Here is a 22,604-nt window from a genome sequence, read left to right on the forward strand (position 1 = left end):
CTGGCATCTTCCACCTCATCATCGTCATCACATTCTTCCACACAATCATCGTCTTCATCACAATCATCATCGTTGAGCAATCATCTTCATCATTAAGGTAATCCTCACCTGCCTCTTCTTCTCCACCATCATCCTCCCCCTCCTCACTCCCTTCTATCGTCATCCTCACCACCTTCCTCTTGACTCTCATCATCATCATCCTCATTCTCATTTCTTTTCATGCTAATGTCACAGGACCCGTCACTTTAAGGAAGAAAAATCTGCACTCACAAACAGCGTCTCATTATTTATTTATTTATTTATATATATTTACTGTATATATATATATATTTATATGCATTATTATATTATATCACGCACTGATGAAGGCTTGATGAACATGGTGGTAATATAAATAAATAATGAGACGCAGTTTGTGAGTGCGGATTTTTCTTCCTTAAGTTGATACATTTTATCGCGCACCCAAAGACTTTCGTTTTTCCAAGAAGTTGAGCGCGTCCTTTGCCAAAACGGGACCCGTCACTCCGTAGCAGCTTTCTATTCATCATCATTTATCATCATCATCATCATCATCATCATCATCTCACACCCTTCCTCTTTTGTTCTTGTCTGATCGCACTTACTCACATCGCACAGTTATAAGGCCAGAAAGAGAGAGACAGAGACAGAGACAGAGACACAGGGACAGAGAGAGAGAGAGAGAGAGAGAGAGAGAGAGAGAGAGAGAGAGAGAGAGAGAGAGAGAGAGAGAGAGATCATGCCACAGACAGAGAAAGAGAGAGAGAGAGAGAGAGAGAGAGAGAGAGAGAGAGAGAGAGAGAGAGAGAAACAGAGAGAGAGAAAGAGAGAAAAAGAGAGAGAGAGAAGCTTCATCAGAAATGCTAGCAATCTCAAAAGAAACCCCTCCCACAAACACACACACTAGGTACAGGAAGAGGCCGACCACTCTAACACTCTCTGACAGCAGCTGTGTGTGTGTGTGTGTGTGTGTGTGTGTGTGTGTGTGTGTGTGTGTGTGTGTGTGTGTGTGTGTGTGTGTGTGTGTGTGTGTGTGTGTGTGTGTGTGTGTGTGTGTGTGTGTGTGTCTGTGCATGCGCATGTACCGCATCAGAGGTGAGTGAAATGATATGATAGACGCCTGTCGAATCAAACATTGATAGAGATTGCAACAATGTATGACACTCGACTGTACACTGAAACATGGCAGAGACAATGGATCATGAATTCCTAATAACAGGTCCCATTCGCTTCATTCTGATGGCTAGAGAGCTACTTTGACATGAATTTACATTAAAGCCAAGGTGGCAATGCACAAAATGTCATACACCTACCTACCATTGGAAAGGGCAGAGACAGAGCTTTCCAAATTTCCAAATTTGCAAATAAGCCAACAAAATGTCTACAGAAAAACGGAGTAAAACATGCATTGCTATGTAATAAATGTGTCAAACCGGTTAGTTGAATTTCACTCTTCTGTCTAGTTTAACTAATCAACTTAGCAAACCTTTTTTCAACTTTGGCTGTGTGGTACTTAACTTTGTACCAATTCAAGATATTCAATGGAATGTCTAAACTGTCTGGAATTGCTAAAAAAAATAACAGGAAAAATATGGGTGACCCCAAACTTTTGAGCAGTAATGTACCCTGTGTTTAACCGGATCCCACCGCACTCTCGATTAAAAGGTGCCAAACATAAACAAAAACTGTGTAAAATTGAAAGAAAAATGTCTGCACACTTAAATCCCCTTTGTGTTCTTTTTAATAATAGGCCAAGCTTTCGGTCTACTGACCTTCCTCAGGGCTCAGTTACAAATGGGGAGCTGTAATGTACCCCAAAATATCATTCCAAAATATACGTCATCTCTCCTTAGATATCCTTTCTCAGTCACACAGTCAAATCTGGGATTTTATCACAAACTTGTCAGCCCTGCGGCAGCCTACTGTATCTTTTTCCCAAGGCAAAAACACATGTCACTCTCAAACCAGGAAGCAGCAACACTTGTTGCAAACTTGTTGCAAACGCAATTCCTGACTCAAGGAAGAAGGAGATATCTAGGCAGCTTCAAACGCAGCAGATAGATAATGTTATCATTCCAGAGCTACGGGTCAGAGGAGGCTTATTACGCCACTGATAAATGACGCAAAGACAACACAGGAGGCAACTGATAGAGGACATGACACAATGAAAAGCTCAACAATACTCATACATGACCGTATCAGATCACAGCCATGGTGTCAGTCACCAACGCAGAGGTTACATCCAAAAAGGATAAGGGAGGTGTGTGTGCGCGAGAGAGAGAGAGAGAGAGAGAGAGAGAGAGAGAGAGAGAGAGAGAGAGAGAGAGAGAGAGAGAGAGAGAGAGAGAGAGAGAGAGAGAGAGAGAGAGAGAGAGAGAGAGAGAGAGAGAGAGAATGAGTTGTGTATGCATGTGTGTGCATGTGTGAATAATACACAGATAACAGATGCAACCTTTTCAAAAAGGGCTTGGCTTTGGCTGACTTCACAGCCTAACGTCTGGGATTTCGCCCACCACTTGTGGTTGTGTAAGCTTATTCTCATGTTGTACTTCATGAACTGCTTTTTCATGGGTCATTTGTGTAGTTTAGAATTGGGTGGGGAGAGGTTTTTGCCCTATGGTTTCTTTTACAATAACGTTATTCTTTTACAATAATACACATCATCTAATGCAGGGGTGGAGAACCTACGTCTGGAGGGCCATTTACGGCCCTTGAGGCCGTTTTATCCGGCCCCTGATATAATTTTAATGTTATGCACATGCAGCTTCACATGAAATATTTTTGTAAAAGAATATCAGGAATTACAATTTCAATACAAATAAGTTATATTTTCAGGGGACCCAGAGAAAGTGGGGTCTGTTGTGAAGGTGGCTGCCTTCAATTTAGGCCTAAAGTGCAGGGGGAAATCCTGGTTTGTTTTCATAATGCGGCCCTCGGAGGACTTTTACGGGCCGTGGAGGAATTTGAAGTGGCCCCTCGAAAGAAAAAGGTTCCTCACACCTGATCTAATGTATTTTGATGTATTACTCAATAAAAAGTTGATCACCATAAAGAAGTCCACTGACGCTGGGCTGGTGCAGGGGAGGTCGCCCTGCCAGCTGACTCACCCTGTAAACACAACTCTAGTTCTAAGAAGCAGCTCCTCTCCTCTCCTCTCCTCTCCTCTCCTCTCCTCTCCTCTCCTCTCCTCTCCTCTCCCTCAGTGACGCTGCCATGATGGTTGCATGGGAGGTGTGTGTGTGTGTGTGTGTGTGTGTGTGTGTGTGTGTGTGTGTGTGTGTGTGTGTGTGTACACATTCGCAGGATTGTAGCTGAACATATGAAGGCACTTGAAGAGGAAGCTAAGCCACATCTGCCGGTTGTAAGGCTGTAAGCTCTTCAGTAGAAATGTGATGCTGGACAGGACACTGACTGACAAGACAAAACCACTGGACTAACAATTCTCTACGCTGCGTTAGATGACACGTTATGCCTTCGTAAGCACACGCATGCACACAGACTTAAGAGGAAGCTGTTGCATACCATGCATACATGTGCACCAAAAGCGACCTATACGACGGAAGTCATTATTTCTCTATGGAGGGTTGGTGAATAAACCGACCGAATCGAATTCCCAGGGCGACTTTCAGCTATTAAAAGTCAGCCAATATTATGGTAATGAGCGATGACACGGTTCGCCAAAAAGCAATTGGAATGTTCATACGGTTTCTTTGAATGTCCCAGGCTGACACACAGTAAGGAGTTGCTGTGTTCTACAGGGTTCTACTGTAAAACTGTCATGTTCCACAGATTTGTACTGTAAGGCCTTGGTGTGTTCTACAGGGTTGTACTGTAACACAGATACTCTAGGAAGACCAGATATCCCACTGGTTGATTTCACGGTGTATTTCCGGTTGCCGAAACGAGGCAGGTTTGTATTAGTTCTATGGCAGATTTAGAACTGAAGGGGCAGTTCCACCCTTGTCCACGTGGTGGCCCGGAGACCAGAATGAATGGAGTCCTATGGAGCAAAACCCCTCATGGTGCCTTTATCTCAGTATATGATTTTTTCTTGTGTAATTCGGATGTTGCTTTCGAAAGACTATATATAGAAAATACCCACGGCTGAGTTTTAGATCTTTTGAGCCACGCATATGCTTAAAAAGTGATTTTTAAGTGTCTATGACGTCACAAAATGCTAGCGAGTAGTGAGCAACAAAAACGCCTCCTGTAACAAATCAAACGGACATATGTGCTTTTTTATTATACTGTTGAGTGAAACCCTTATTGAAATCTCCAGAACGACATTCAAATCTGAGCTTTGTTGATGAGACCTGGGTGAAAATTAAGATTTTTAGCATCTAGCTCCATTGGGTCCCATTCATTCTGGTCTCCGAACCATAGAACTAATACAAACTAATACAAACAACTGGTACAATAGGGCTTAATAGCGAGTGGCTAGGCTGTTCTTATAAGGGCTGTGACTGTAAGGCCTTGGTGTTGAGGCCGTCATGTTCCTAGGGTTCTCGGTGGCCTACTGTAAGGTTGTCATGTTCCTAGGGTTCTCGGTGGCCTACTGTAAGGTTGTCATGTTCCTAGGGTTCTCGGTGGCCTACTGTAAGGCCTTGGTGCGTTCTACAGGGTTGTCATGTAAGTGCGTTCTACAGGTGGCCTACTGTAAGGTTCTCTGGGTTCTCTCTCGGTGGCCTACTGTGAGGTCGTGCTGACGTCTGAGACCAGCAGGCAGACTTCCTGTTCGAAACCAACTGCTTCCTTTGTGTCTCACATACGTGACAAAGGGAAACATGATTACGCACAACTGTGCATGTGTGTGCATGCAGTGAGTGTGTATGTGTGTGTGTGTGTGTGTGTGTGTGTGTGTGTGTGTGTGTGTGTGTGTGTGTATGTGTGTGTGTGTGTGCGCGCGCGCATACTGTGTCCGTGTGCGCGCATGCGCGTGTGTATGCGTCTGTGTCTGTATGTGTGTGTGTGTGTGTGTCTGCAGTGTCTAGTGCCCACAGGCAGGCTCATCCTCATTGGGAGCAAACAGCATGTGGATGAAATGATCTCTTTCTGGCTCTCTCTTTTGCACGTCTCCCTTTCTCTCCTTCTGTCCATCTTTCCCTCGCCTTCACGGTCTCGGATTGGTAGATGGCCAGTGCTTCTTACGGCAGCTGGTAACCATGGAAACACCTCTGGCTTGCAAATAAACGTTACAGCACCAAGCAGCGCTGCAAGACATACAGCAGCGGCAGCAGATACACAAAGCAACCAGGCTGGAGCTCTTTGTGTGTGTGTGTGTGTGTGTGTGTGTATCTTGTAGGGCTGTAACGATATTGTATCGAACCGAGAAATCGTGATACACAGAGTCACGATACTGTATCGTGATACAAGGAGGCAGTATCGTGATACTCCCTTTCAAATTTTATTACCCATTACTCCAGAAAACAACCTTATGATTTGATGTGATCGTGTTTCCAAACTTCAGTGGAGATACATTTCAGAAATCGTGGGGTGTATCGAACCGTAGGTCACAAATCGTGATACGAACCGAATCGTGAGTCGAGTGTATCGTTACAGCCCTAGTATCTTGTGCTGACTCTGTGATTGGCCAAAAATGAAGGGAAGGTCAAAAGTCACCAATACAAGATGACCAGTGTAAGCAGTAGCCTAGAGAGACGTACAGAAACAACGATGCCCCTGAGTGCATCATCTATCTAAACCCACAATTTACAACACGTTTGTATTTAGAGGTGCTTCCTGGACTCAAATGTAATTCATTTGATTTGCTCTTTGAATGGAAAAACCCTATCACAACCTACAAGGACAGATGACCACACAGGCCTACTGTGCCCAAGAGTCAAAGGGGGGCCTGAAGCTCTAGCCTCTATATCTCAATACTCACCTGGCCTTAAAACCCTGAATCGTTCGGCAAACTAGCAACACCCATTGAGGGCGGCCTTTTTTGTTGTCTGGCCCAGGGGGCCAATGGAATCAAAATCCGTTCCTGAAAACCCATCATTAAGCAATCATAATTTACTCATTTTCTGTTTCACTACAACACTAGTCTAGCATGCATCCTTATGAGCTTGCCTGTGGTTTGTCAGTCACCAAACGTTACCGTCAGCTTCTCCACATCCCTTAACCTTTCGCGACCTTTCGGCTGTAGCTACTACTACCGCAACAGTCTTCAGTCGACAGACCTATTGTGAAAGCTGGAGTCTTAATGAGTGAAGAGAGGTCTAAGCAGAAATCTTGAATGATATGCCAACAGCTTGTTGTCTTCATATGGGGTAAGATTTGTAGGGGTGGGGGGTATTATCCCCCATCTTGTTTTGATACTTCAGTTTTGCTAAATTAACTTCAATCTCTGGTGGAGTCAAGGAATTCATTCACAGCTCCACTGACTATTTCACTTCATGCAAAGGATTTCTACCCAACTACCCTCCCAAATACCCATAGTGAATCTTTTTTAGGCGTTTGGAGGGAGGTTTTTCCAACATTCTATGTCAAGCTGCGCTAGTCGGCATCCGACAGCTCGCCATTAGTCAAACGTGTTTTCCCAGAAAGGATACTACAGTGGACATCACCACTCTCTCTCGCCCCAGTCTGAGGAAAACGGGTGTTGTAATCCAGCGCCAAAGTCAGCTGCTGCCTGTCGCTATGAAACACATCAGCGGCATCGGCAGTGCGACTAGGAAACAGACATGGGGGAAGAGCCTTCCTGTGAGGAAAGGGTGGCGCCCAGCCCAAAACATCATCTGTCTGGTCTGGTGCTCCGTCTGAGCGACTGTGAGTGACCAGCGATCCCCATTCATTTCATCTCATGCAATGTTAGTTAACACCAAGTTTAGCTGTAAGCAACTGGATTCCCCCCCCCTTTTAACAGCTTTCTGTTTTCATTCAGCATATAGGCTTTGTCAGTTTTCACCAGATATCAACCAGGAACAGGACTTTAGCAGAAGATAAACTAAGTATCCATGGGACTTTTCCTGGCTAAATAAAGGTTAGGTTTAAGAAACAGAAAATAGGGTATCAGGAGGTTTCATCAGTCCAATTAAATAGCAGTAAAAAAACAACCCATAATATTGCTGTAATAGCTAATGGATATGTCAAATGCCTTTTCATTGCAACACAGCACTTGATAAAGAATAAAAAGTCTGTTTGATATTTTTTGCCGAAACCTTATGAATGTGAAAATACAGCACACTGTTAACAGTTCAAGGCTATGTTTTATGGAATAGAAACTAATATCATTCATTTCAAATCCAAATATCATGAATCAATCAGGTTACCTCTCAGTCATGCATTGAAACGCAATGTGCCAATCAAGTGATGGAGGAAGCCCGACAGACAAATTAGATTTGCTCGGCAATGCTGTACGGTTGTGCTTGGCGCATGCAAATGTTTTCAGTCAGAGAGGAAATAAACCTTAGTAGAGTTTATTCTTTCATCGCTCGCCTGCCCTGCGGTGTTCAAGACAGCCTTCCCAGTGGAGTAGTAGGCCATTTTTCCAACAGTTTCCCTCACCAGCTGAGAGAGAGCTTGCAGAACAGTGTAAGCCTTCCCTTGCCCCATGTCTTAGGAATTTCCAGACGGTCTCATATGATAAGCTGACAGGAACTTTATTTTGACCTCAGAGTGTCAGGCAATCAGCTGAGGGACCTCAGGGTGTGTGTGTGTGTGTGTGTGTGTGTGTGTGTGTGTGTGTGTGTGTGTGTGTGTGTGTGTGTGTGTGTGTGTGTGTGTGTGTGTGAGTGAGTGAGTGAGTGAGTGAGTGAGTGAGTGAGTGAGTGAGTGAGTGAGTGAGTGAGTGAGTGAGTGAGTGAGTGTGTGAGTGAGTGTGTGAGTGAGTGAGACAGACACAGAGCACATAGCTTTGCTCACTCTATACTATATGCATACAAGTCCGTTTGTTTTTGTTTGTGCGTGGTCCTCAAACCATCGCTTGCGTCCATGTGCATCTTTCTTTTCTTTCCTAAGTAGTGCAACAGCAGGTCACCATTGTACTACTGTATATGTTTTAGCCGTTGTTGTCGAATTCCAAATTTCAGTCCATAGTAGTTTATCGTTGCTCGCCTCCCACTCCACAGTACTTCTTCAAGAACACTTTATATTATTTATTATGTTGGTTTTTTTAGCCTACGCCACAAAACCAGTGTGACTCTAGCCCCCCCTACAGGCCTGGGGTGCAGCTGTCCTGAACCCATGTTACAACATAGCTGGAAAATTAAAATGTAACCCAAATAGGCAACAAATCACACATGATACATCGGATATCCATGTGCTAAATAACGACTGGTAGGGTTTCAAAAGCCTTTCTGTAAAATGGATAAGAGTAGTCCTAAAGGGTCGCACGATCTAACCCAACATGAATACTCAGCGGCTTTTGTTGACTTCCCTGACCTATACTCTTATGAAAAGTAACAAGTAGTTATTTGGAGGCAGTCGTAAGCAAACCAACAGTTTGCCATATAACACTGCAGCTCCCACTCGTCTTGCATCACACTTGTCTTCAAATGGCGTACAGTAACTTACGTCACCTCAAGATTGGCAACAGATTCCCCCACCACAACAGATACACTAGAGTCGGCTGTGGTGGTTGGAAACTGCGCATCACAGGGTACCATTAAAGTCTGTAACAAAAACCACAACTAAGCCGACAGTACACTTGATGGGCAGCAGCAGCATCAAAAACATCCTATTACTAGTCACACATGATGGGACACCAGAGGAAGCACGGTCAGAGGAATATGTATTTTATTCCCACACACTGACTGTGTGTGTGTGTGTGTGTGTGGCGTCATCGTGATCAGCATGCTACACGTCACGCACTACAGCCAAAGCACAGCTTGGCCTTGGGTGCCCCCCCACCCCCCAGGAGGATAGTGGACAAACGCTTCCAAAGAAGAGTTCCAAAGAAGAGTTCCAAAGAAGAGTTCCAAAGAAGAGTTCCATCCTGGCAAACTAAAGCCACAAGTAACTTACTGCAGCCCAAAGCCCAACAGGCCAGCCCAGTCCACAACACGGACCAAGCCATGCTCCCCATAGTCCCCATCGTCAGCTGACATACACAGTATTTTACTCTGAAAGAGTAAGACAAATGAATCACGATACTTTTTGCCACTAGGGCTGTAACGATATTGTATCGAATCGAGAAATCGTGACACACAGAGTCACGATACTGTATCATGATACAAGGAGGCAGTATCGTGATACGCCCTTTCAAAGTTTTATTACCCATTAGTCCAGAAAACAACCTTATGATTTGATGTGATAGTGTTTCCAAACTTCAGTGGAGATACATTTCAGAAATCATGGGGTGTATTGAACCGTAGGTCAAAAATCGTGATATGAACCGAATCGTGAGTTAAGTGTATCGTTACAGCCCTATTTGCCACACAACATGGTATGCCGCCCCCCCCCCAACAACTCAAAGCAAAACTTCACTTGCATGTTCCCCACCCCGTTGTGCGATGGTTTATTGTTGATTTATCAGCTCCACTAGGAATGAGGAAACTCAGTGAAGACACACTTCCTAATCACAGGTCAGTGCCGCTACTCATGTGTGAATGGCGATAGTATTGATGGCAATATGGCTTCCTTGTTTGTTTGTAATGTTTTAATGTTTCAGGCAGGGTGAAATGGCATTTAAATACTGTAAACAGCTTTCTGTTGAAATCAACAGCTTGCTTTAGAAATTAAAAACAGCTTTATTTTCATCTGCCTTGGATTAACTAGTAGGGCTGATATGAGCAATCTTGCTTATTTCAATTTACTTTGTTCAATACTTTCCATGAGGCCCCAGCATTCCAACGCTGTCACCTACTACTAATTTCAATTTGACACGTCTATCATTCCTCATCTTTCTTTTTCCTTTTTTTCTGAAGCACATTGAATAACGACTGAGTATGAAATGTGCTATATAAATACTTTTGATTGATTGATTACTTATTGCACTGTGCACAGTGATTAGTAACTTATTACATTGATTAATATTACACTGTGAGATGACTAGTCCATCACTGTATGGAGCTCAACTAGGATATGGAAAACAAACTGTATCACGATATGGATTAATTTGTATCACGATAACGATATATATCACAATATAGCACAATTACATACGTTTTCAGTCATTCTCTTTATTTGCTCTTTATTTTTTCATGTCGCAAAACAACCTTTCTTTAAAATGGATCTTTTTATTCTTATTTTTACAGTTACATTAACTTATAGTGTGCATTGTAACAACATGAGATGCAATTAAATGATAGTAATTTTATCAATTTTATACAATTGAATATCAAGATATAAGCGATACAGGAGAAAGGTCACGATATACACTTTTATATCACGATAACGATATGTATCGTCATATTGCCCAGCCCTAAGATCAACAATGCAGCGTGCGTCCTCATCCTAAGTAGTGAAACATTTGGACACACAAAGACCTTGCTCCATGTACGTACACACACACACACACACACACACACACACACACACACACACACACACACACACACACACACACACACACACACACACACACACACACACACACACACCTCCTTCATAATCCCAGCAAACACCAGTAGGTCCGCAGCCATGCAGAACCGGGACTCACCACAATGGATGTCCCAGTTCTAGGCCGTTTTGTTCCGGCCCGTAAACAGAGAGCGAGAGAGAGAGAGAGAGAGAGAGAGAGAGAGAGAGAGAGAGAGATAGAGAGTGAGAAAAGAGAGAGAGAAAAGAGAGAGAGAAGGGGGGGAGAGAGAAGAAGAGGTAGAGAGAGAGAGAGAGAGAGAGAGAGAGAGAGAGAGAGAGAGAGAGACAGAGAGACAGAGAGAGAAAGAGAAAAGAGAGAGAGAGAGAGAAAAGAGAGAGATATAGAGAGAGATATAGAGAGAGAGAGAGAAAAGAGAGAGATATAGAGAGAGATATAGAGAGAGAGAGAGAGAAAAGAGAGAGATATAGAGAGAGGTAGAGAGAGAGAGAGAAAAGAGAGAGAGAGAGAAAAGAGAGAGAGATATAGAGAGAGGGACCATTGCAATCCCCATTCCTGCTCCTCCATAGCAGCCCACTCCAAGCCTCTGGTGAAGCACGTGAAGCGCTCAGTTGCGTTGTTTTGCGTTGCGTCGTTTTGTTTTCCCATGGGTCAAAGACGTGCAAAATGGCATTGTCATTCAGTGTAATGGATGCCTTCTGCTGATTGTAACTGTAAAAACATGACTCTTTTTATTTATTTATTGTTACAGGGAATTCATGAAAGCCTCGGCTGTCATCCATTCACTTCAAACTATTTAAAAATCATGTTTTTTTACAGTTACAGTCGCCGGACTGTACAGGTGTCCGTAACACTGAAGGACAAAGACGTCTTTGACCCCCATTCACTTTGTGTTGGGTGATGTCACATATTGCCACACTGTCTTCTGTCCCCGCAGCATTGCATTGAATGCCGTGCTTCTTGCAAAAAAATGAGACATGCAGAACTTTTGACAAATCAACTAGTGCTTAAATCTCTTTGCCCCCGTGTGAATTGTCACGACCCCACCTACTTCAGATACACCCATCGTCAAACATAAATGCACACATGTGTGTAACCCCACCGTTAGTTACATGCCACAAACCATGGCTACATCAATTAAGTAAAAAGCCATAATGCTGAAAACTGTCTTCAGGGGAAAAAAATAATGATAATAAAAAAAAACATATAGGAGCTAAATTGTGTATACATCGTTGGTGCTGATTCTTACATTTTATGACTGGATCCTACATGAACCTACAATAGGGTCACGTACGGTAGTGTTTGTTGCACTGGCAAGTATATTTCATACAGGGTTTCGCCTAGCACTTTATTGTTAAGGTGCCCACCCTGACAACAAACATCAAAACTTACCATGGACTACCTTGACTAGGTTCCCTGAAAGGATAAAGATTTTGTGTTGCGAATGTAATTTCTAAAGTTGCTTAACCAAAACCTGTATACTTGTATAATTTTAAGGGAGGTTCAGATCATATTTAATACAAAACTGGGCAACTGGCCAATAGCCTTACGAATGATGAGTGAGACGCATCCTCGATACCGGCTAACCTCCTACCACTAAAGCAGGGGTGGGGAACCAATGTCTCGAGGGCAGCATCCTCGATACCGGCTAACCTCCTACCACTAACGCAGGGGTGGGGAACCAATGTCTCGAGGGCAGCATCCTCGATACCGGCTAACCTCCTACCACTAACGCAGGGGTGGGGAACCAATGTCTCGAGGGTTGTTTGCGGCCCCTTGAGGCCGTTTTATCCAGCCCCCGATATAACTTCAATGTTATGCCGCTTCACATGAAATATGACACATTTTGTAAAGGAATTTTAGAAATTACATTTCCAGTACAAGTAAGGCCCTCGGAGGACTTTTAAGGAATTTTAAGTGGCCCGTTGAATGAAAAAAGGTTCCCCACCCCTGCACTAACGCAAGCAACGAAACTAAATGGAAACAATGATGAAAATTGAGCCCTGCCTAATAACGCTGCAATAGGGGTGCTCTGACCCTTCGTCATCACGGCTCTTGTAATGCCACTCACTCTTGTATTTCGCAGACAAACACTCCCACAGCCCAAGCCAACGTGCTCCTGCCAGGCACAGTGCTGCCTGCCCTGCGCAAGCCTGTGAGAGAAAAGGATGCCACAGTGCTGCCTGCCCTGCGCAGGCCTGTCAGAGAAAAGGATGTCTCCAGGCGGCCAGACTTACAAGGAAAGCTCTGACATCTCCTCTTGTGTCGAGTGTATCAGGAAATACTTGTGCTGATTCCATGTTACGCAAATGTAGGCTACTCCACCCCCTCCCCAAACATAAATGTACACAGACACACACAGGCAGGCACACACATACAGCATGCACGCACACACACACACACACACACGGCAAAAGCATGGTGATTAGACGATAATGTGTGAGTCACCTCTTTCATATCCGTCAGTGAGATCACTGGTGTACCATGCCAGCAGCGTTTACCCCAAAACAACAGCCAGCCAGCCAGCCAGCCAGTCAGGGCAGGGTAGGGTAGGTAGGAAGGAAGGCCAAGAGGTGGTGAAACGCCCTCGCCAACTCAGCACAGCTACCTGCTCAACAGGTACGTACTGTATTTACAAATACAACTAGAGCAGGGGTTCCCAACCTTTTTCAACTTGGGGCCCACTCGAAATTGTCAAAAATGTTCGGGGCTCACCTCTGACCCAATTAAGAATAAAACTCAAATAAATCAACTGCAACACACACCAAAATATGATTATTATTTTTGGAAAACGATTTCAAGGCCCACTTGGAATACCTGCAGGGCCCACCTGTGGGCCCCGGCCCATAGTTTGAGAATCACTGAACTAGAGCATTCTTAGATTTCTCCACATACATTAGTAGCTGCGTACTCTAGGTTCACTTTTTTTAAGTCACTTAAGATAAACGCGTTTCCTGCTAAGGCAGAGCCATCTAATATCAGAGTTACGCCACTCCCATAGACCTCTATGGACCAATCTTTCCACAGCAATGGCGGCTCTCATGGAGCCTCACGGAGCGTTAACATGGAAATCCCCATTGACTTTAGTTCTATTAGAAGTTACTTAGTTCCAGGAGGTGGCCGTAGAACACAGAAAATGTGGTAAAGGTAATGTAATTTGTTTGTACTTAATATTTGTTTGGTATGTGATGGTTCTGTGTTAGTTTCCAACGAACAGAAGTTTACTGTTAAGAAACATTTTAATCTACGCAAATCACATCACCAACCGACTTCCTGGTCCCCGGTTTGCGCAACTCTGTTATTAGATGGCTCTGTGCTAAGGTAAGTGACCCACCCCAGTGACACTATAGGCGTTGAGTGCAGCTACTGTGTGCACACCAAAAGGGTCGTCTAGTACTACATTATAACAGTTAGCTGCAGCTGAGCATGGCTGGATCCTGTGTGACCCCCCCCCCAACCACACCCTCACACACACACAGACACACACACACAGACCCTAACACACACAGACACACACACACACCCTAATACACACAGACACACACACACACACAGACACACAGACACACACCCTAACACACACAGACACACACCCTAACACACACAGACACACAGACACACAGACACACACCCTAACACACACATACACACACACAGACACACACCCTAACACACACAGACACACAGACACACAGGCACACACCCTAACACACACAGACACACAATCACACACCCTAACACACACACAGACACACACACAGACACACACACCAAATGTGTTGTCCCCATTACACAAAAGTTAACCCCTAACTGCCACAAACCAAATTCACCATTCGTGAATTAGGCCTACAGCTCGACACAGCGCGACTCGGACGCCACTTTTTGTTTTCTGAATAGGTATGACACAGCTCAATCGTAAAAGCAAAAAGTGGTGGCCGAGTTGTGCTGTGTCGAGCTGTAGGCCCACCAGTAAAAACCGACTGTGGAAATGAGGTGCTAGCGTACTGTAGGTGCTGAACAAAGCGCTGGGGTTTTATCAAGCAGGTTAGTTAGCCCCACACGGCGTATCTCATCTGAGCACCGAGAGAGAGAGAGAGAGAGACCGCACGGTAACAGGAATAACAGCCAGCTCGTCTTCAGTCTTCGAGGACACACCACAACCACCACCACGTGGTCAGATAGTCACACGGAAACACGTCATTTACTGGTGACTGACTTGTTACATGTTCTGCTCACACAAAAAAAAAACATTTTTATACAGTGTAGCTCAATTTATTTCATTCCATGTTACGGGTTAATACTCTTTAGTAATGCATGCTATGTACATCTACAAGAAGTCCTTGCAAGATATTAAAGTGTCTCTGCACTGGAACCTTGATGAAGATAAAAACTCATTTTCTGTGACGCTGAGAATGGAAGCAGGCCATCCTGAAGTTTACTGGTGTAGACGGTATACCTGCATATCACTGGTACAGATGCAAGTCAGACCACACGGACAACTTTGGGCAGGCCTGGGGTGACGTTATCTGAAAAGCCCCCTTCTCTACAATGTAATGTGGACACAATCCCCCGGCCTCCCTGGGACTGGGACGGCTGACCCGACCGATATATCGGCCCCACCAATACATCGGGCCGATATTTAGCATTTTTGGGATATCGGTATCAGCCATACTTTCAATAAATTTCCACCGATAAGTTTGTATAACTTTCACAACCAATTTTGCAGCCGTTTCGTTCTGAATGCATCTTCTATTCTGCTCTCCCTGAGTCCATGAGAGTTCATCATTATCACTAAATATATGTGTATATATATAATAATAATTTATATTTCATTACATTTTATTATGAACAACATTTCTATATATCTGTTGCACAAATCGGTTATCGACCTCCCATTTCCATAAACAATCGGTATCAGTATCGGCCCTGAAAAAAACCATATCGGTCGGGCCCTAACCGGGACAGCTGACCCGTTTGCCCCCCCACCCCACTATCGGCTGTCCTCCTAGATGTTATCAATGACTGGATCGTATTAGACCCCTGGAATAGATGGCAAAGATCCCTGGTAACACTTTCTATGAAGCCCATATGATATCTATAGCGCATTATGAGCGCATTTATAAAAACTTATAATGCACATCATAATTAATCATAGTGCATTATGACAGTTATAATGTATTATAAGACCCTTCACTGCCTGTAGTTTATAACCATTCACAAACACTCAAAACAAGATTTATAATGCATTATAAGCTAGATTAATAGTTATTCATGACTGTTGATATAAGCGTTTTGAGCGTAGTCATAATACACTATGATTAATTATGATGTGCATTATAAGTTTGTTACAAATGTGCTCATAATGCGCTATAGATATGGGCTTCAGAGAATGTGTTACCGGATGCCTGCAATAAGCTTTTATGGTACCAGTGACAGGATAGTATAGATCCCTGGCTGAATCACTGTTTCTCGTCTGTTTCTATTCCCAGCAGCACACAAGCTTTTCCCAGCTCACACAACAACTCATGTGACATCATGATGTTAAGGCCTTTGAATGATGTCAAGAGAACTGGATGAGTACTAGGGCAAATGGGGGAAAAAAGATACGATAATAATGATTGCATCTCCTTTGCATCTCTGTTCATCGCATCTCTGTCTGAATGGGTGATTTATGACTTATGTTACCACTAGCTGATCTCACACAGTATTATTCATCATTCTTTAGAAATCATTTTTTTGATTCAGCTTGCCATGACATTACGACATTTTCATTTATTTTTTGTTACATGTAATGGGCCTGATTTCACAGATTTCTTTTTACCCAAATTAACCGTTTAATATAACCGCTTTACCATGGCATAGGCCTTGTGCGTCTAATATTAGGACTGTATCACAACATTTACAAGCACCTCAAGGTGTGATAACCACTCCTGCCCACCTTAATGATACTCTAAAACACTTCAATGCCACCAGGGGTCCACAGACGTAACTTATAAAACATTAACCTTCTCAAAGTTTTTGCTAGCCAATGCAGCAGGGTAGACCTAGCTTGGTCTTACCATACACTCGTACATGGAGGGCAATTGTGTGAACTGAGCGGTTTACAGATGGCAGGGCCAGGCTAGTAGGCCTGTAAATCAGAACCTACACGCAGATTCAATACTGATTTCCTGAGCCAGCGGTTCCCGAACTTTTCCCCCTTTTACATTTCAATGTGGTTCGCGCACCCCCTAAGCAAATGTTGCATAGCCGCACATTTTGGGCAATCCCCATTTCCAATAGACCTGATGGTTTTTTGGCCATCATTAATGGAACTTGTTGCATAACAAGTCTAGGAGTTATAAATGACACTTCAGCTGGATCCTTCCAGCATGCAATTCACCAAAAAAACAATTACAAACTACGTAATGTTCCTTAATTTTTGTATAAAAACCCACACTCAGCCATTGCTCTATTCAACTCGCGCACCCCCTTGTAGCAGGTCGCGCACCTCCAGGGGTGCACGCACCCCAGTTTGGGAAACCCTGTCCTAAGCCAATGATTCGATAAAATTCACCGGCTGTAGGATCGATGTATCGATACAAATCGATGATCATTTACACCCCTGCCCCCCTCTCTGACAGCACACAACACCATATCACAGGACGTAGAAGAAACCTGACGATAGAAATCAAGCCTCTCCTCCCTGCGTTAGCCAGAGAACGTTGCCACCAGGGCTCTAAATTAACACCAGCCAACCAGTCAAATGCTGGTGAAATTTCAGTTTGGCTGGTAGAAAAGACTAACTCACTAGCCACTTTGACCCATTAGTGAGTGTGTGTTTGGCTGGTAACATTACCATCAACTAGCCATTTTGGCTGGTGATGAAAAAAGTAAAATTAGAGCCCTGGTTGCCACTCCAAAATCCAGTCATGTATGGCTCATCTCCAGGTACAAGCCACGACCACTAAATTAATCTGTGCCAAACTAGGGGTGGGCGATATGACGATATTATATCGTGAATCGCGATATTGAGTAAAATATCGTCTCGAATCTGCCAAAGTGGAGAAATCGTATAGATCGTCTTGCAGTGAGGATGTTTATTATCAGTATCAGAGTGACGTTTTCTCACTCGTGTTGTTGTCTTGACTTTATTCTTTACATTATTGTATTCCAATTGTACACTTTATGAGAGTATCATCAGTGTGTTAACATTTTATTGACTGCAAATTACAAATTGCAAGTATATGAAAGTTGTTTTTTGTTGTTTTTATTTTTTGGATGGAAGATCGTGATAAAAAAATCGAAATCGTGATTTCATGTTAAAAAATCGTGATACAACATTTTTGCCATATCGCCCACCCCTATGCCAAACATCCCCTGTGTTAATTCCACACCTCTGAACTTACTTATCTCAACTACCAATCACTCACTGATAATAAATGGTTAATAAAGGCAATTTATTGAATTATTTTCCTTCATAATTAAAAACAACTAACTGCTCTTATGCACTAACCCTACTTGGCCTGTATGCTCACCATATCCCCACGTACAGTATTGTCCGTTCCAGAATACATCCAGATTTGTAAGTCGCTTTTGATTTTAAAAAGTGCCTGTTCAATGTAATGTAAATGAATGATTTCAGCTATGTAGTATTTCACAGTCCAGAGGCATACAGGTTATTACTGACTAGTAAGCATATAAAGGTGTCTGTGCAAGTCAACAGAGAGAGAAAGAAAGAAAGAAAGAGAGAGAGAGAGAGAGAGAGAGAGAGAGAGAGGGGGAGAGAGAGAGAGAAAGAAAGAAAGAAAGAAAGAAAGAAAGAAAGAAAGAAAGAAAGAAAGAAAGAAAGAAAGAAAGAAAGAAAGAAAGAAAGAAAGAAAGAAAAATCCAGACTCCACACCGGGCCACATCCATCTCCCTAGTCCACGTGCCGGTGTGCTTGTTGTTTGCAGGTGGGTGGGACTATGCCTTGTGTACGTTTCCTGCTTTCTCTTGGGCGACTGTGGGCGATCAAAACATTCGAAAGACAACATGGCGAACGAGGTATACAGGCCGCCGGTCTCCAGTCTAACGTGATTGTGAGGAACAATGGGAAGTGTGGGGAGAGTGCAGTGAGGACAGGACAGGACAGGACACAGGAACATAGGGCCTCCACACCACACACACACACACACACACACACACACACACACACACACACACACACACACACACACACACACACACACACACACACACACACACACTGCACAGCACACCCACCCAAGCTGAACAAAGGCCCAATCCCCTTTCAAGAGGGAACCTGACAGCGAGCCAAGTTCTCAAGCATACATGTGAACAAACTAAACAGCGGAGCCTTCTCTGTCACTCACTTGATAGGCTCACAGCTCACAATTGGGCCTTATTGGCAGGTATGACACATTGACTGTGTATAAAGTGTAATTACTGTGTTGATGCGAGATCCTTAATGCATGCCATATAATTTGTAGATTATACGACAAGAGAGCACATAAGAGCATACAATTTGCCACAAGAGTACAGAAAGAAAGAAAGGAGAAAAGAAAAAGAATCTCAACGAAAGAAAGAACTAAACTTAAGTTGTCCTTTTGTGATATTTACGCTTTGTGACAGCAGTGACAGTCTTATTTTCAAAGGGTTAATCCTATGTATTTTTCAGGTATAATTAGGTATAGTGGCATGTCCTTATAATGCCCATGTTGAGTATATTTTGTATGCTACAAATGTACATTTTTAAAACAATGCATCATTCAGATCACCAAACTATCGACAAAAGAATAACTTGTTGTAAAAGCACATCATTAGAATAGTGAGCTTTGCTTTGCATGACAAATCTACATGGCCTACACACGCACAACTCGTGAGGCGGCCGATGAGCCAGAGCAGGCCTGTGAAGCTCTTGGAGTAGCCCGCTTACCTGCAAGGCCTCAAATCCAATAATAGTATAGCCTATCTAAACAAACAACACAGAAAATGTCTTCCAGAAGTCTTCGGTTGACATTTAAGATCAGATTTTAGATAAAGTCCAAATTGTAGAGACTGCCGCGATGAGGTCTACTCTAGGCTAGGCCTATATGCCGTCGACTTTTGGGTCAGCTTGGCTACACGTCAATTTACGCCAAATGTCGAGTTTGATGTGACTTCAAACAAAAATTCTGGCTAGAAATAAAATGATGTGACCAAAATATGAAATGCTGACCCTCCTCACTGAAGTTGTAACACCTAAGCACACACTCTGTGAGGGCAGCAGTTCTGACGTGTAGGAGAAGAGGTTGTTGCGGACAGAGCAAAATAGAAAGCAACATTGTAGCCATCATATCAGCTGACAAAATGGAATATGGATCCGAGCAGACGAAGGGGGAAACAATGGAATCTTTGCTGTACAATTGAAATTACGTCAGACACTGCTAGGCCTAGTCCCTTGAAGTGGCATAGAGCAAAACAGTGAAGCGAATAAGACAAAACAACCGACTTGGTATATAAGGTAGTAGACTTCATGTGTTGGTCTACTACAATATGACCATGTCTGGATTGCTTTATCGTTTGCTGTTCCTGAAAGAGAAACTCACCGTTGCGGACACCAGACTGCTCTCCGTCAAGGTGAGATGGTGCGGCTCCCACCTCCTCAGAAATTTCGACGTGAGGATCTTGCTTAGAAAAGTGCGAGGGTGTTTAATCACGCACACCTGAATATCTCCCTCCTGGAGCAGTTTGTAACGCATCCCACTGCTGCAGTGAAGAGTCCTTCGACATGGCCCGGCGACCAGCTTATTGTTATTACCCTCTGGCGGTGGCGGTGAAGACATCTCTCCCAGTAAAGGCTTGCTTTCCTCGGACTGATAGAACTGGTTGTTGTGGAGCTCGTTCCCTCCCCCGCTGCCGTTAAAATCCATGTTCAAACGTCTGTATCAAACACCCAAAGGTTGTCAGTATAGGTACTAAAAAGCAGATTCTGACACCCGAACGGTCGTATCAGGACTTAATGGCAGGCTACGGCGATTCGACCTCGATTGTTTTATGAGTGGTGCGGTCGGAAAAAAGACGCGGAGGAGAGACAGACAGGAGAGCCATTAAAGAATACTTCAGAGGGCTATCTGGGTGAGAAAAGGTGAGAGGTTTCACAGGCGTATTGTCTTCCTATCGTTGCTTACAATTCTCGCTGAAATGTCTTTCCTCCCCCCCGCACACACAGACAGACACGAGCTATTCAATATGTTCGAGCCATTGCCAAATCCATTTGTCACTCTTCATAGTGTAATCCAAAGCACCCGCGACGTTATAATTCTCTGTTCATGTAATAATCCGACGGCGTCGAGATTCTTCGTGGGTTTTTGTTCATTAGCTGCTCGTCGACATGGTTCCTTTTTTCTGTCTTTTCCCCCTATCTTCACGAAGGAACCGAGCACTTCGATAGGGCAATTTGGATTGGTCCTGACTCGTTCATGTGATACCAAAGTGACGTCAATGGGGAGGCAAACGGATGCGCTGTGCGTCTCTCTGCTGTACTGTCTGCTGCCGTGATAGGGTGCCGTTTCCTTCGCATGAAAATGGAGAGGGCGCACCATCAATTTGGCTGTTGCCTCGCTGAACACGTTGATAAAAGGCATGCTTTCCTGATTTCGAGGGTTTTCCCATACGCTAAACGCTTTTCTCCAGCAAGTTGTGGCACTAAATCCATTTTTATCACTGCATATGATGCAGAAGAATGATAGGCCTAGGCCTACATGTTTATTTGATCCTGTCGTGTTCAACAAGCTGTAACGTTCTATGGGCTAGGTCAGGGGTCAGGAACCAATGGCTCTAGAGCCACATGTGGCTCTTTTGGGAACTGTATATGACTCTTACTTATCTAGGGTTGCCAACCATCTCTTGAAATTCGGAATAAAAGTGTGGGTTCCGTATTGAGTTGAAATGGGGCAAGGGAGGTGAAAAAGTGTTAAAATGCAGGAAATTACATCTAAGAAATACAAAATTCTCCCAGACCCTGCCTCACCATAAAGAAGTTAACAGTTTACCACCCTATATTTACCTGTTATCAATAAAAGTAATACATTGTCAGTACACTCTAACATTGTTGGGCTTAATTGAAATACATGCTTTTAATTGTATTCATTGTTTTGAAAATGGTATGGCTCTCATGAAAATTTGCGTTTATGGCTCTCTCCACCAAAAAGGTTCCTGACCCCTGGGCTAGGTGGTCTGCGCGGCTGGTATAGTGAACTCCTGGACACTAACGTTGTTCAAGATTGCATTTAAAATAGTTTAGGTTTTCAGAAGACCTTATATAGGCTACATATTTTGAGGCATATGAGCTTTGTCAATCGCCCTCCAATTCCTCCTTAAAACAAAGTTCAAAACGACTCGACACAATATAGCCTACATATTTATATGTAGGCCTATTTATAGCCTAAATAAGCTGTTTACATATTTGGTTGTGACTGTAAGTAGCCTATTTTCCGCACCCATTAGGTAGGCTTTGATTTACATTCTTGTCTTAGGCGTGGCTTTCATCAGATTTCTTGAGGAAATTGGTGCGCCTACGGGCAAAAAAACAGCCTAGGCCTATTTCCCAAAACCCACCGTCATAAAGTTTGGGAGAAAGAAGGTGACGAGTAATAATAATAATAATAATAATAATAATAATAATAATTGTATTTGTATAGCACTGTGTCATACAAGGCATGTAACTCAAAGTGCTTAACAAATGGGAAAAAAAACATTGTTAGAGATAGATTTAAAAGGAGAGGAGAGATAGATTTAAATGGAGAGGTATAGAGGAGAGGCAGAAAAAGCAGGAAGGCAGAGGAAGAAGAGATAGACAGAGAATGTAGAGTCATAAGGTCAACGTAGGTTAGGACCAGGATTCTTAGATGTGTAAGGTCCATAGTGGCTGGGCCTATCATAAGTCATAGATAGTCACACAGAGATTGGGCGCTCAGGTGCGGCCCCTGGTGGCATCAGGGGTGAGGAAAAACTCCCTTTCGCTTGATTCATAGTTTGTGAGGGGGAAAAAAAGCTCAGTGAGGTCTGAGAAAAAAAAAGACCCCCTGTAGTCAGGAAGAAACCTCAGGCAGAGACCAGCGGCCACCTAGGGGAGCCCCCT

General features: G+C 43.6%; 1 protein-coding gene across 1 annotated transcript in view; it reads right to left on the reverse strand.

Annotated features, from left to right (window-relative positions):
• cmip (c-Maf inducing protein) overlaps nucleotides 1-20,945 on the reverse strand; it is a 52,300-nt gene extending 31,355 nt beyond the window's left edge. The window contains 1 exon segment of the mRNA XM_063197683.1: nucleotides 20,071-20,945. Within this exon segment, the coding sequence (XP_063053753.1) occupies nucleotides 20,071-20,394 (324 nt within the window). The 5' untranslated portion in view covers nucleotides 20,395-20,945.
• Between the last annotated feature and the right edge of the window lie 1,659 nt (nucleotides 20,946-22,604).

The sequence above is a fragment of the Engraulis encrasicolus genome, chromosome 4 (assembly GCF_034702125.1).
Source record: "Engraulis encrasicolus isolate BLACKSEA-1 chromosome 4, IST_EnEncr_1.0, whole genome shotgun sequence".
NCBI classification, from domain to species: domain Eukaryota; kingdom Metazoa; phylum Chordata; class Actinopteri; order Clupeiformes; family Engraulidae; genus Engraulis; species Engraulis encrasicolus.